The following is a 15245-nucleotide window of genomic DNA, read 5'->3' on the forward strand; positions in this document are numbered from 1 at the left end:
ATGAATGCACTTGGATTTATCTTATTGTCTTGTTCTTAAACTGTAAACACGAAAAAAATAAGCTCAGCTCCAAACATCATAAAAGCCAGTACTTTCAACAACCTTAAAATATAGTCCATAACAGAAGCTTAGAGATGAAGAGAGTGAGCAGTCGGCTAATGCTGCCTCCGGAGAACGACGTTCTAATCTTATTCCTGGATCAGGAACGAAGAGAGCTTGGAGGTCTCAGCTTAATCCCCAGTGGACCTTTGTCCACATCTAAAAACCACCACAGAGTCTGGCGTAATCCTGCTTAATAAGCAGTTTCTTCTCAGCTGAGACCTGGGCCTGGAACATTTTGGGTTTGGCCAGCGGAGATGGACGCAGAAGCTTGCACAATGCCTGCCTTCGCTCTGCCTCCTTCCCGCCCAGCCTGTCACTCTCTCCTTTTCATGCGAATTGAATTTCACACAGAAATTTAAAACAAAGTCTAAAGCCTGCAAATATTTAATCAGGCCTTGTGAGCTATTGTCTGTCTCGCCTCATGTGTGAGGGAACTCCCTGTACTTCTCCCATAAACTATAAGTTTTCCAAGTCTCTGCAGACCCACAGTGACTGTCCCCAACATCGCTGGCCCCACGCAGAGAGGACGCCAGCCTGCTCTGTGTTCACAGCTTTGGGCTCGGGTGGTTGACAGTTGTTCCAAGCACTTGGATGCTGCTCTAAGGGTGGGAGCCTGCAAGAGGCCCAAAAAAGTCTCCCAAATCCATTTCATCATGTTCAGCTCAAGTAACACTTGATTGAAACGATACTGAAATATAAAGGAAAAAATAAAGTGCATTAAATCTTGCAGAGTGAGTGCTATGGAAAATCTTGCTCGTCTTCCTCTCCCCTTAGTGATGGGTAAATTGTAGCACACTTTTCATGGCAGAAAAGTACATTTTCTTGCTGTCTGTCTGAAACTTTTCCTCAGCCAGCACAGAAACACGTCCAATGGCTCAATGTTTCAGTCTTTTTAAATTGATCATCAGATATTTTCACAAACCCTTTACATTTATTGTGGAAGACAGAAGACAAAATATACTAGTAATAAAAATTCTTACTTGCAAGTAGGATTTTGGAGAGTGACAGAGAATGCTTGCTTTGGAAGAGAGAGAATGCTCTGAGAGATTTTCTGGTTTAGACTGTAATATTTTCATTATTCGCACCTTCTGGGGAATTTGACCCAAACTAGTTGTTTTCAAGGATGATGGCAGAAACCTCTGCCAATAGTCTGTGTGAACTTCTGATGACTAAGGTCCTATTTCTTCTCTGCCCTTTAAATCATTAATTCTTCATTCACATCATTTGACTTTCTCCTGTGTAGATGAGTAGAGAATCATGCCCAAAGCAGCAGCTTGAAGTTCCAAGTGGTACGTCATCAAAGTTGAAGATGTTATCTAAATATGAAATGATTCTTCAAAAATAGAGCAGGGCTGCAAGGGCTAATTCTAATAATTTCAGTGTTCAGAATAATACCTAAGGATTTGAGACATGGTATGATGGTTTTTTTTATTTGAGCTTACACAGTATGTGTATTTGATGTATAATAATACTCTGCTCTGATTAAAAATTATTAGGTCAACATTTAAACATAAAAATCTTACATTATTTTGGGAACTGTGAAGCTTTCCATTTTCTAGAAAATAATGATACCCTTCAATTTAACAAGGTACTTAAGTATATGATTAACATCAAGCATGAGAGCAGAGCAATCTCACGTGTTTAAACGTTTCTTTTTATGTTAATATGTTAAATACTGTCATTTTTGAAGTTAAGACTTTTCCCTAATACCTTTTCCAGTTCAAGAATTAGATTACTATTTTATCCTGTAGCCTGGGCGTGTGTTAAATTCACAAATAGCCTTAATGCATATTACAATTGTTTCCATTCTCCTCTCATCACATTGTAATGGAGCTTATCTTTTACAATATCTGTTTAATAGTATTTATTTATTTATTGCTGAATTTAATCTATATATACTTCATTTATTATCTTATAACTAAGGTGACTTGTTGTTTGTCATTTTGGGTGACATTTGTTCAAGACCTTTGTATAAAGAACTTCTTTATCTAGATTTCCCACCAGCATCACTTTCAATAAATGTTTTTACATCTTTGCTGCATCCCTATGCTTATATTTGCCATTGTCCTACCCTAAATGCTCAGATGGCTTAGGATGATTACACAAAAACTGCACAGATAATTTTTTTCTTTCTTATGTATACACAGAGCACCACTGAATCTGTATGCTTAAACCACAGAGCTAGCTCTGAAAGGACAGTGCTCATAATGTTGTTTATAGGAAGACTAATGTTAATGCTGAACTCTCTTATCTTCTCTGAAAGGTTACATGTGATGTTAAGAAAATAAACGCGGGAATATTTCAAATAGACAAAATTCTTATTTTAAAATTTGAATGTAGCTTTCTGGAACATTGTTTTTGCATGGAAGTGGTGCTCTGATTCCTGATAAATGTTAAGAGGAATTTAGAACATGCTTTGCTCAGAGCCTTGCCAATGGTGGAGTTTGCAAAATGGAAAGAAAAGAGCTTGACCTTAAAACAGAGGAAGATCTTAAGTGGTGACATATCCTGCTGATTAAATACTAGCAGTATGAGATCTGTTTATATAGAAGCAAAGAAATAATGCAGATCTAACTTTGAAGAGAAACTCTGGACTACTAATATAAAGACTTATTTCTTTTACAAAGTTATAAATAACCTGACATCAAACAAAAGGATTTAGCTGTTTGATGGAAAGCTGTAGTTACAGAGATTAGGCGCACAGTTCCTGTTCAATAAAGTTATTAGTTGTTTGTACAAATTAGAATTGACATTTATATAAATGATAAATAAACAGAAAAGAAACATTAATAGTTCCCATACCAACAGTACAATTTTAAGATCCAGATGTTTATAATGGCCACGTTCAAGTTTGGAACTGTAGATCACACGAGAGAGTGGAAAAGGCAAGGAGTGCCCTTAGAGAACCATTAACTTTTTAGTCTGAGTTGTTCTAAGAAAATTGCATTTCATTGTGAAATACATTATAGCAGAAGAGCACAGTCAAGTAGAAGAGCACATTGTAATGCTTCATTTTATAAAAATAAAAGGAAGTTCTGTTGAGATGGATGTTTTTCTAGAAAGTCAATTCAGCGCAAAGTGATAATCACTGTATTTGTTTTTAAGACCTGGCAGCATATGTGCTGTTCCAGGGGCTCAGATGGCAGCTGAGGGTTGCTGGACCTTGTTTCTACCTTGTTAGTTGGATGTCTCACTACTCCTATAGGTCTCATTTATGGTGGCTGTGCCTTAGTGGTGCCAGTGATACCAGCAATGTGTTTGCTCCCAAAGTTTCTGCATTTTTATGTTGCGTATTTTAACAGCATCAACCATGAGGTAGTGTTAAGATACAGCAAAAGGAATAGAAATAATAAGCAAACAATATGATCAAGTTAACATCTAAAGGCACTCAATTTTTAAATCTTCTGATATTTTTGTGTAGTTGATTTCTGAAAGGCAATGTAAGCTGGCAGGCAGTAACCAAATGGCTTCTAGAAGAGATGTGAGAGAATCCAGGCTGCTATGAGCTTTTCTGTTATTTGTGGTGTGGAAAGCACACCTGTGCACCTGTGTGTACAAAAGTATTATTGGTGACTTCAGTGAAGCTTCAGCTTAACAAAAAATAAGCTTTTGCAGAATCATTGCCCTAATGGTAATGAGAAATTTGTGATAAAAGAAATTATGAGGCAGCAGAACAGAATGAAAGCAAGAACTCAGATAAGTTACAGGATCTGCTATGAGAGGTACCCACATGCAGTGTTTCTGTTTGGCAACACTTCAATCATATCTTTCAGTTACATTTGTGAAAAGTCTTCAGCAGGTCTCCCAGAACATGGAAGTACACGTCCACATTCCTGAGTTAGCCTGGGGCTGAGGGCTCTTGTCTCCAAGGGCCAGCACTGGCTGCGTCCCCCAGCCCTGGACGTAAAGAACCCTGGAGCAATGGATTATTGTTGGCAGCATTGCTTACCACGCTGAAATGGATGTGGTGAATGTCTCGTAGCAGATGCACCATCTTGTTCAGCAACTTCCTTTGGCAGCTAGGGAAGATGCTTTGACTAATTAAAAACATACTCTGTTGTGGACTTATTAGGCTTGGACTTGATAACCTGTCCACTGTCTAACTATTTGGAGAACAGCTTCTTACTGGGCCTAAACCAACTAATTTTTAACGTGGAATACTGTGAGGAGATATTTTTAATTATTATTTTGCAGGGGAGAAAGCAACCTTTGAGAAAATAATAAAGTAATAAATATTTCTGTCATTTTAGGCACGTGATAAATGTAGCTTTCTAAATGTATGGATAACCTTCAGTAAATTATAATAATTGATTCATAATATTACAGTTCGCTGGTCTACCACAGTTTAGTTCATTGAGAACCTGGCTTTCTGAATCAGTTGAATACTGACTTCTCAGTTCTTTTTTTTTGCCTTTGCATAGACAAAAAGCTTGCTGCTGGCTTTCTGTTCCTCCTGACCAGAAAATTAATTAGCCACTTCAAAAGATAATTCCAGTGTTTTTATGGTATATATGGACAGAAATGACTGACATGAATGATGCCTTTCCAGAGCTGCAGATGTCCAAGTGAAACAAAAAAACTTGAATCCATCAGTAGAACTAGACTAAATATCGCTCTAAAAATCAGCACTTCCCCTGTGCAGTAATCCTGGACTAACTTGCATAGTACTCAAGGACTGAAAAAGTTTTTGGTCTAAGACTGAACCTTTTTGGTTTTTGTTACTTGCAATAATATATCTGACAATATTTAACATACATGCATAGAACCATTAACGACCAAGCTGTGATCTTAATGTTCTTTAAATCTCAGGAAGGTTGCAGGCAAAGTTTTAAATTCCATTAGTTTCTCTTTTTTTAAATGCTTTACATATGCAAAATGTGTGCCGTTACAATTTGGAAACAGAAATTCCAATTGTCACCGAAAATGCTACTTCGTAGTTAAAAAAATGTGAATCTTTACAAGGCAATTTGATTGAACTACTAGTTCTTGAAAATTTAGTAGCATGCATCTACATTACATGTCTAATTAGAATATATTAATGATACGAATATATGAATTACCAGTTCACTTCAGTTTGGCTAATATTTGTTGCATATTTTACATACAGTCATTCTTCAACTTTCTGGCTGACATTTTAGTTTTCTCAATGAAATTCAGTTTATTACTTACAAGATACTTATAAACTCAGTTACCTGGTTATGAAGGTACAGTTTCAAAGACTAGATGATTCTTATTTTAATTTTCTTGTAAAATTAGCCACTGACTTGGTAAGATTTTACTTCTGATTTGACATGTAACTGCTGATAACCTTCTGTATCATTTGAAAGATCTGAATCCTATTAGTTACAAAGTTTTACCCTGCTTTGACAAAAAATCATACATATGCATTTAAAAGTAATTGTAGGGTTTTTTTCATGATAAAAGGAATATACAGAAAGATTGTGTGAAAGACAAATATATGTGTATACAGTATGTAAATAGAATTAGGAGGTGTACACCAAAACATCTTTCCCTTGCTAGTTGTCATGCAAAGGTTGCCCCTGTGTATGCCAGCAGTTGTTATGCCCCTGCCCTTGCAAGCAAGGAAAGGAGTCACACTTTTATGATTCTCATTCCTACAGGATCATCATAAAGTTACTTCTGGGCCCTTGGAGCAACAAGAACAACAACAAAAAAAAAGCCTTTGCTACCCAGAGTTGAAGCTTGTACCCAAGTTATTTGGGTCCATATGACTTATTAGTTCTCTAGGAAAAGCCTTGAGTCCTGGGAAGATCTCCTTTGCAAGGTGCCAGGAAGCAGTGACAGGAGAAGGTGGCTGCTGGAGCTGTCCTGGTTGGAACACGAAGAACTACTGCAGAATCCAGGATGGAATATCTGTCCAGCAGTCACCTCAAGTCTGCAGGCAGACACCCCGCCTAGGTGACAGGGGAAGCCTTCTCTCCCAGCAAAACAATGAGTTCCTCTCACAATTTTATTACTGTTCCATACCACAGGGAGCTTTTAATTCTTTTGATTGATTGTCCTGTTTTATTGCTCAAGTGCTGTGTGGTATATTGCTGGCTTTTGTCATTGTAGTCTGTTTTGAAAGACTGACTTTTATGCTGCTTCAGACTTTTGCAGCTAGAAGAATTGCAGCAAGTGGCCAAGCAATATACTATATAGTGAGTATTGGGAATATCTAGTGAATATTTAGAGACTTTAGAAATCATGAATCATGCTTTCCTAAATGATAAACTTCAGAAACACCAATACAGTGGATCAAGATGGTTATTGCGCATGTGAGCACAGAGTGCACTTTCCAAAGAGTCACATGGGAGCATGGATTGCCTGGTAGGGCAGAAGAGAATGCCTGACCCTCTGGCTATAGGAGATTAAGCAAATTAGTGGGACCTGCAGAAGGCTATAAACTGGTGGGAGTGACAGAAGATAACTGATAGGCAACCTTGAATGGTGTTGCTCAGGAAAAAGTTCCCACAGGTCGTCACATTAGTCATTGTGCTGGTCAGTCAGCTAGTGTGGGCTCGAGAGGTGCAGCGTATGCGGTGTAGGAAAGCTGGAAATTCAGAGACCAAGCAGGGAAAATTGTATTCTTAAAGGTCTTTTAGCAAAGCTTGAAAGTAAACACAGTTGGATATTAGAGTGGTGTATATTGTGCAGCCTTGCTAACTGTCGGCTTATATAAGCTGACATAGGCATAGGGGTTGCTTCAGTTCAGCACAGTGCGGGCTTTAAGATGCCCCTCATTTTCAGCAGGCTTTTACATTGAGGGCTGACGGTGCTTTTGGCCAGTGCTTTCTGGTGTGCTAACCCTGAATCACTCCACCATGCTCTGTAACAGGGGCACTTCCTCTGAAATCTGTCAGGGTCTTGAGTTTCACTGGAAGCACAAAGGAAAACTTCATTAATTCATTAGGAAATAGCATTTCAGAAGTGTATTTGCTGAGTCTCTTACCTGTGCCTTGTTTGGGTCTTCACAGGGTTATTCTAATATTTACTGTGTTAGGCCAAAAATAAGCTAAGCTAAGCAGGTACTTCTTTTTTGGAATTTATTTAAGTTAAGCACAGGCAAAAACAATAAAGTTGCATGAATATGTATAAATTTTGAGAGTAAGCAAAATTTTTTTAATGAAACATAGAAAACATTAATGTGAGTTGCCTGCTCTGAATTAAAAAAAAAAATGTAGCTTGTTCTAATTTGATAGGTCTCAATTCAGAAAAAGAAAACCACAAGCAAATATTAATGGAACCTAGGCACATATCTGAAGTTAAGCAGGTGCTTAAATGCTTGGCTGTACAGAAATGCTGTGATTTAATTAGGATCTTGTTACTTTTGACAGGCATATCTGACTTTCAGGCTAGAGAGACCAACAAGAAAAGCTAATTCTAGGTAAATGTGTCTGGATTCCAGTGTGTGGCAGGAGAAAAAGCAAGTTTTCTGCACTGGATTTCAGGAAGAAGTTTGTATCTTGTATTAGAGTGTTTTGTAAGATGAGTATTCCAGGCCTGCAAAACTCCCTGGAATCATTCAGTCAAGTGAAGTAGAGAAGTCTTTTTCTATGGTAAAGAAGTTTGTTTTCTTCATTGTTAATCTGCTAAATCAATTGTTGGACTTCACTTTCTCTGCCAGCTGACAGTGAAAAAAGGAATATGTGCTCTGGTAGAGATTTATTCGTTTGGGTTTTTTTCCAGTAAGAGGTGACTCATGTTTTTTTGTTTTTTTCAGAGTACATAATATAGCATATCAGGTTTAGTTGCTACATTGGTACAATGAGCTGAAATCATTAAATTGATTCCACATGTGCTAAATGCCAGATTAAAACAATTGGCAGCTCTTGTATATACCTTCCTATCTTTAATGTTAATAAAATCATAGTAGTAAAAACGTTGCAAAGGAAAAGGTAATGAAATAATAATTCCATGAAAGTGGAATTATTATTTCATTATTATTCCATGAAAGTGAGTATCTGCACTGTTGGTTTGGCAGGAGTTCACTAATTATCCATGGCATTTTTAGAACAGGTAAAGGAAGTAAAGTGTGAAATGAAAAATTAAGTCTCAAAAACTTCTCTTCCTCTGCCTGTTCATCAAGTGTACAGGGGCCATTAAAAAGAAATCAAGAATTCTGTTGTTCAGTTTAGTACAGTTAAGAGTTTTTTTAAGTTCTTTTCTGATTGTAGAATTTACCATAGAAAAACAGATTTTTATAATAACCACTCCAGATAATTTAAAATTCAAACAGTAATCACAGACTTCAAAGGCACCCTCTTGCTTACTGGGTGGTAGCCAATAGTTTAGAATAATCCAAATGCTTCAGTGATACTTTCTTCAAAACACTGTCTGAATGTATGCTTAATTGTCACGTATTTGGCTGTCTTTTAGAAATTCTTCCTGTCTTTAAGGGCATGAAGACATTTCTACCAGTATTTTGAAAGGTTTTGAATATCTTTTTTGCTGGTAAACTGAAAAAAAATGCAAACTATTACTTTGTTGATCTTGTTTTTAAACTGAACTGCATTATCAACTGAGAGTGTGCTCTGAAGGTATTGTTAAAAGTGCTTTGAAAACTTGTAAATCCCTGTAATTTATGTTCCTGTGCTCTCAAGTGCTTCTTTCTGTCCTTCTGGTTTTAATTTGAATGCAGTCTTGTCTGGGTGTGTACCTGTAAAATTGTGTTTTTCCAAGTACAATTTACAGCCGTGTCCCTAAGTTTTACAGTGTTCTAACCTTATAGGAGCTTCCTCCTATGCCGAAAAGCCAACTTTGGGTCAAACAGCTCTTTCATATTATAATTGTCTAATCAAGGTTACTTGGAACAGATCCGATTTTGGCATTTTTTAGTTTATCACAGAGACTTTATAAGAATATCAAGTAAATTGAAAAGGTTCCTTTGCAGGAGACCAGTAATAGCATTGCCTTATTTCTTCAGATGTACACAGTTGTAAACTTAGCCTGCTTCATGACAACAGTCCCATTTATCTAAACAATTCTCCTTTTAGAGTCAATGGCACTGATAGAAACTGAGATAAGAAATACAGATGGGAGGATCTTTCTGAGGCTCTACTTACTGAAACTCCTTGCTGTGCAGCTTACAATCACCTTTTCTTTTTCGTGCCTGAGAATGCATGGCAGACATCTACCATGAAACAGAGTCCTCTCTAATTGCCAGAGAGGAGAGCACTCTAGTAAAGGATGATCCAGCTTCGGGAGGGTTTTTACAGTCCTGGTGATCTCTTTCTTGATGTTTTTTGTTTTGGGGGTTTTTTTTGTTTGGTTGGGTTTTTTTGTTTTGTTTTGTTTTCCTAAAGACATGCTTACTGTGTTAAAATGGCAGGGGCTGGGGGTTTTTGTTTCATAGCTATTACTTAGAATAGTCCCTTTGCTATAATTCTTTGTCCTTTGGATGAAGGTATTAAATATCTGCTTTATTGTAATAGGCAGATTAATCCCCTTCTCATTTGCTTGCTATCTTTTTGGGTGATGCAAGAAAAAGAAGTTTCACAGTCTTACAGTCTTTGTGTTCCTCTGCAATAAAAATAACTTCTGGTTTAGCATGCAAGTATTACTTGGACTAAATGTTATAAGCCTTATTTTTAGTATTTACTCCTCAGCCATGCTCATTTTTTTAGCATGACTTCAACACCCTTGGTGGTTAACAGGAAGAGAAGAACAGATAGATCACGTGTTTTAATTTTGTTACGTTTGTATTTTCAGATCATTGTACAGTCTGGCCGTCACCCCACAGTGCTGCAAAAACTATGCCAGTTGCCTTTCCAGTATTTCAGTGATCCCCGTTTAATCAAAGTGCTCTTCCCTTCGCTAATAGCTGCTTGTTACAATAACCCTCAGAACAAGATCATCCTGGAGCAGGAGATGAGTTGTGTTTTACTCGCCACGTTCATTCAGGTAGCTATTGCAGTAACAGAACAGCAGTGTGCAGGATAACTGCAAGAGTTTTTCTCGCCTTTGCTGTGTATATGGGAATCGTTTGACTTAAGTAAAACAAGTGAACAGCATTGAAGTACTTTAAGATTCTCTGCAGCTCTTTTCAAACCACAGATTATGCCTGTACTTGAGGCATCTTATAACACTAAAAGGTTATGGAGTCGTTCAGGTTCTCACTGTCACATGCAGAATCCTGTTTTCATTAAAGTTATTGGGCGTGCCAGGAAGATTTGATGTAGATCTTGCTATTACAGGACAATTCTTAAAGTATTTCATTTTTAAAAAACTACAAGTATAGCATATCTGAAATCGGTATATTAATGTGTTTACATACAAATGTACAGTTGTATACTGCATACAGTAGATTTACAGGGAGAACTGAACAGAAGTGTATATATTTTATTCAGAAAATACACAGAACATATGTTACCGGTCTAATCTTGCAGTCTTTATTTTTGACAGTAAGCCACTGAGGTCACTACAAATACTGTTTTGAATAAGGATTTACAGCATTTTTGTTCTCTTTGTCTAAATTTGTATGCTGTGCTTTATGTATCAGATTTTATGCGTGCCTCATGTTTTCCATACATTTTACTGACTCTTTCCTATGAATAAATGCAGTTTTCATAAACACTCTACTATTAAAAAACAATATGCTTTTAGGAGTATAGTAACTCTGTATCAGTCACCTGAAAGTTACTGTTGTTGATATAGAAATGTTATAGTCAAACTCTTTTTTCCCTAATGCTTTACAGCTATTCTGAGGGTAAGCTGCACGGATTTGGGAGAGAAGTCACAAGAACTAAATATTTACTAAAAGTCTTAGCATAACATCAAACTTCTGAGTGCAGCTACTTTTTATCCTTTTAATACTAAAATAATTGCATAGCAGTTTAAAAAAAAAAGTTTGGAACTTAGTATTAGAAGAATTTGCTATATTATAGTGAACTTCTGATTAAATACAAAACTATAATTGATGTTTTACTTTGACTTTCCTATATTGAAACTACAGATTTCAGTGTAGACATTAACAGTGGCAAAGAATAATTGAAGCATTATGAGTAAATGCGGCAAATTTAATTTGGTTTTTTTCCAACCAAAAACATGAGAGAGGGGGAGAGCATTCCCTATTTGAATAATTAAGGTTATTTACCTTGATTTCAAGAATGTAATTTAAACCCTCAGCAGCTACAGCAAAGCGTAAGTATATTTATCAGGGTCAACATTATTAATTTGATTTCCAATTAGAGGTATATCTTTGATGCGAAGTCCACATACTATTCTTTCAGGCTTTTAAAAAAGGTGTACTATTAAAATATGGAAGATCCTTGTGTGCTTGTGAAGTGTCATGTCTTTGCTGACTTCACCTGTACTTTAGTAAGTTTTACCCATTCTAAAATCTAATACCAAACTTTGCATACACGCGCGTGCAAACGCACACACAGAGAACAATTCTGCAAGGAACCAAGAAATGCTCAGATACCCGCACACACAGAGGAGAGACTTCCCTCTCTACTTTTATTTCAACTCGCTGCTGTTTGTCAAGCAAATCTCTCATTTGCTTCAGTGGAGGGTTTGGGAAAGACTGCAGAATGTTTCCCCATGACTAGAAAATGAGATTCTTCCTGTGCCAGGGAATGCAAAAAGAAGTCTCGTTTACGTAAAAGTTTGGTGGTGTGTACAAATATAACACTTAAATACAGTGTGTTAAATGTGTGCAGTGTAAATCAAAGGAAAATAATTGCTGGATTTTACAACAATCCACGTTATACCTCCCTAGCAAGAGATTTATTTCCATCATCTAAAGTTTGCATCATCTTTTTTATTTTTGTTACTTCTGTTTCTAGATGTACTGAAATAATGAAAAAAAACATTTAGGAATATCCATGATTTGGTAAATCATATCCCTTACGTCAAATAATACTGTCTCTGCTCAGAACTCAACCAAAAGATAGGATCCTAAAAGCCCTCTCCATCCTGGGGCAGCTGACTTGCATAATCATACATTGTTCTGAGCGAAGTTGGTGGGTGTCCTTGCTGACTCCAGAGGTTGCGGCATAATGTCCGATAGCAGCAGGGATCACACGTCGTGTCGGGCACTTAGATTCACTGCACTTCAGCTGGTTACACAGCTGGCTGTAGCACTGGCCAGGGTTCATCACGGCTGTGGAAGAATCTCACTTACTCTCAGGAGGTCAAGACCTCGGGCTCCCACGTCACTGGGAAGCACAGCCAATGAAATTGGGATAATTCAAGAATTTTGTTAATTTGGAGTCAGGAACATAAATCTAAAACACCGTTTGTTTTAAAGAAGCACAGCTATAGTAAATGTTCTCTTAGATTAAAAATCATTATAATAACTATTTCCTAGGAAGATAATAAAACCTTATTTTTTTCTGTTGTTTATTAAAAGTACATTTTTTTTCAAAAAAGGTAAATAAAAGTATAAAAATCCATGCTATATCATAGAATTTAAGTGCTGGCAGTATTCTGTTATGATATGTAGCAAACAAGACAGAGTTTGTTAATTTACAGATTTCATAAAGTGTTAGTGTTTTTGAGTGACTGTGAAGCCTTTAAAATGTTGTTTTAATTCCTCAGATGTAAGATCTGAAAACCTGATGCCATTTTTTTCCTCCCCCATAGGATTTTGCACAGAGTTCAGGCCAGACGGATAATCAGTTATCTCAGCAGAGGGGTACGTCTTCAATAAAATGTAACAGAGTAGAAATTGGATAACAAAATGTGTAGATACTATATTTTACTGTGATTTAATTTTTTTTAAATCTGCATCACAATGAAAGAAATAGAGTAAATTGCAAAATGATTTTACAGATTGGGGAGAGGCTCTCTAGCTTATATTCTGGCTTCCACATACATGTCTTCCAGTCTGCTGCTCCTCATATCAGGAATTCAGACTGTTAATCTTTATTAAATGTTATGTGGTATCATGTCTGAAAATGTGATACTGTAGGTGCACACATTTAATTAGCTGTCAGAAAGGCTACCTTCAAAAGTTTTAGGTTGCAGAAGCCACAGCCATGCCAATACTCTCAAGGAGCCAAAAATTAATAAAATACTATCCAGTAATTATCCTGTAAAGTTTGTCAGTTTGCAGAAGAGTTGTGATTTTTTTTTTTCCCCCTCAGCTGTTGTAAATATTGTGTAAAATGCAGTTAACCTCTTTAGGCTAAATGTTTGAAAGATTTTCAGCTAAGACAGCTCGTACTTGTTAAACACATCTGAAATTCGAGTGTGTTGATGGGAATCTTGTCTCGAGTTGCTCATATTTTGCATAAAGTGCATCGCTCAAACAGTCATTTCTCCTCAATAGCAAGCAGAAATCCACCACCATTTTGCTGGATGTTTGGCAGAAGATGAGCGGTTCTATGTCTAAAGCATAAACTTTGTGTTTAAAAATAAAATATAAATTAAACATAAATTTATGGTGATTTTTCCTGTCAACATTATACCTCTTAGTCTGAAGCAGCGTCGTGCAGTATCTGCAGCACAAACTTTCCAGGATTGTGTTTGCCTGAGAATCTGCTTGAGAAACATCTAAAATCCAAGTGGAAAAATGCTTTTTATTTTCACTATTGAAACTGAATGAACTTCTAAACAAAGATGACAATGTGGTGACATGCGAGTGTGATTTCTAAACATTACCCAGTTGCATAAAAGCTGACTTAATAATAGTATAAGCAGGATTAGTTTTATCCATTATATCACTTGAATGTGAAGGATGGTGTCCCCAAAAAACAAATGGGAACAATAATGCTGCTCAGTATAAAACTTGAAAATGCAAACCTCATTGTTGGGTGCTGCGCTGCAAGGCACTGCTCGAAAGGTTGCACCCCACAAGACCTGTGCACGCATGTGTAGCCCCGTTCATTTCACCAGCAGTACCCATAGGAGTAAAAGGAGCATTTGTAATCGTGCTGCAAGCTTTGGGGGAATCAGGGAGCCAAACTCCTCTGCAGCCCTCCGTGGAAAAAGAAGCTGCTAAGCGGAGAGGCTGCTCGAACTTGAGTGAGGTTGAATTAGTTCCCAGTAGGTCTGAGAACATAAAATGTACAAAGATGTATAATGTTCCAGTGTGTAAAGCAGAGAGCCTGATCCAAAGGCTTAAAAATCTAAGCCTCTGCTCATTAGAGCACTCTGCCCCTGTTTTTACAGCCAAACTTCAATGTCCAGAGCTCCACTGAAATGTCACCCCATGGTTTAAGAAATTTTTAGTAGGGGGAGGGGAGTAAATTATTTGAAGCATCTCAGATTGGCTGCATGTTCATTATTCTTGTTTTATTGCCATCTTATCTTAAGAGAGAATAACTTGGTAATTTTATGTTCTGTCTTCAACAGAAAAATTTTTCAATTCTCAAGATTATCTTGAGCTGTCCAACAGATTCCCCCGCCAGTCCTGGGAAGAAGCTCGACAGTTCTTCTTGAAAAAATAAGTGTTGTATTTGGTTTTAAAATCCCTAACATCATCTTGCTGACCGGTTAAACTACCTTATTTAAAAGGCTATTTCGAAAAGTTTTTGATATTCTGAATACTTATGTTGTAGATATATAATTTGCACTATTTATGTCCTAAGTACTGTAGATACTTTCAAGTTCTGTTTTGTAATTTTGATAATTTGAGTTCATTTCCTTCACATATCCTATGTCATGATTTGGGTATTTTCTACCCTGTGATGTGGTGGTACTTGCACTGCGGAACTGCTGAAATAAGATTGCAAATAGAGGAAATGTGTTCTATATATCTTGTAATAAAGTAACTTATTCTGTCTGTAGTGTGAGTTCTGCGGTACAAATGTTGGTGTGTTTGAATTACCACAAGCAACACAAGGCTCAGAGAGGAAAAAAAGATGACTCCTAAGATGTCTTTCCAGTTAATCAAGTCAAAAGAATTTGTCAGATTTGGCTCTGAGGAAAGCTCGCTTATAAGTTTTTGTTGATTTGGGATAAATCATGTAATACAGAATTTTTTAAACCACACTCATTTTTAACGTTTCGATAAGCCTTTAATAGCATTTGTTTAAACCTCATTATGTTCTCTTAACGGTGAAGGTTCCGTGAAGCAAAATTAAAGCCTAAAAGCCGGCGGTGTGTCTCCGCGGAGTTTATTTTCGCGCCTCTCCCCGCAGGCCGCGGCGGCAGCGGCTGTGAGGGGGCGCGCGACGCCCCAGGCCCTGCGCGGC

The 15245-nt window shown here is 37.1% G+C and overlaps 1 protein-coding gene across 1 annotated transcript in view; it reads left to right on the forward strand.

Annotated features, from left to right (window-relative positions):
* SCAPER (S-phase cyclin A associated protein in the ER) overlaps positions 1-14498 on the forward strand; it is a gene marked incomplete at its 5' end in the record, with an annotated part of 71607 nt that extends 57109 nt beyond the window's left edge. Inside the window, 3 exons of the mRNA XM_010171958.1 lie at positions 9814-10005; positions 12691-12742; positions 14404-14498. Of these exons, the coding sequence (XP_010170260.1) occupies positions 9814-10005; positions 12691-12742; positions 14404-14498 (339 nt within the window). The remainder of the gene's footprint in view (positions 1-9813; positions 10006-12690; positions 12743-14403) is intronic.
* Between the last annotated feature and the right edge of the window lie 747 nt (positions 14499-15245).

The sequence above is a fragment of the Antrostomus carolinensis genome, unplaced genomic scaffold (assembly GCF_000700745.2).
Source record: "Antrostomus carolinensis isolate BGI_N321 unplaced genomic scaffold, ASM70074v2 scaffold52237, whole genome shotgun sequence".
Classification (NCBI taxonomy): Eukaryota; Metazoa; Chordata; class Aves; order Caprimulgiformes; family Caprimulgidae; genus Antrostomus; species Antrostomus carolinensis.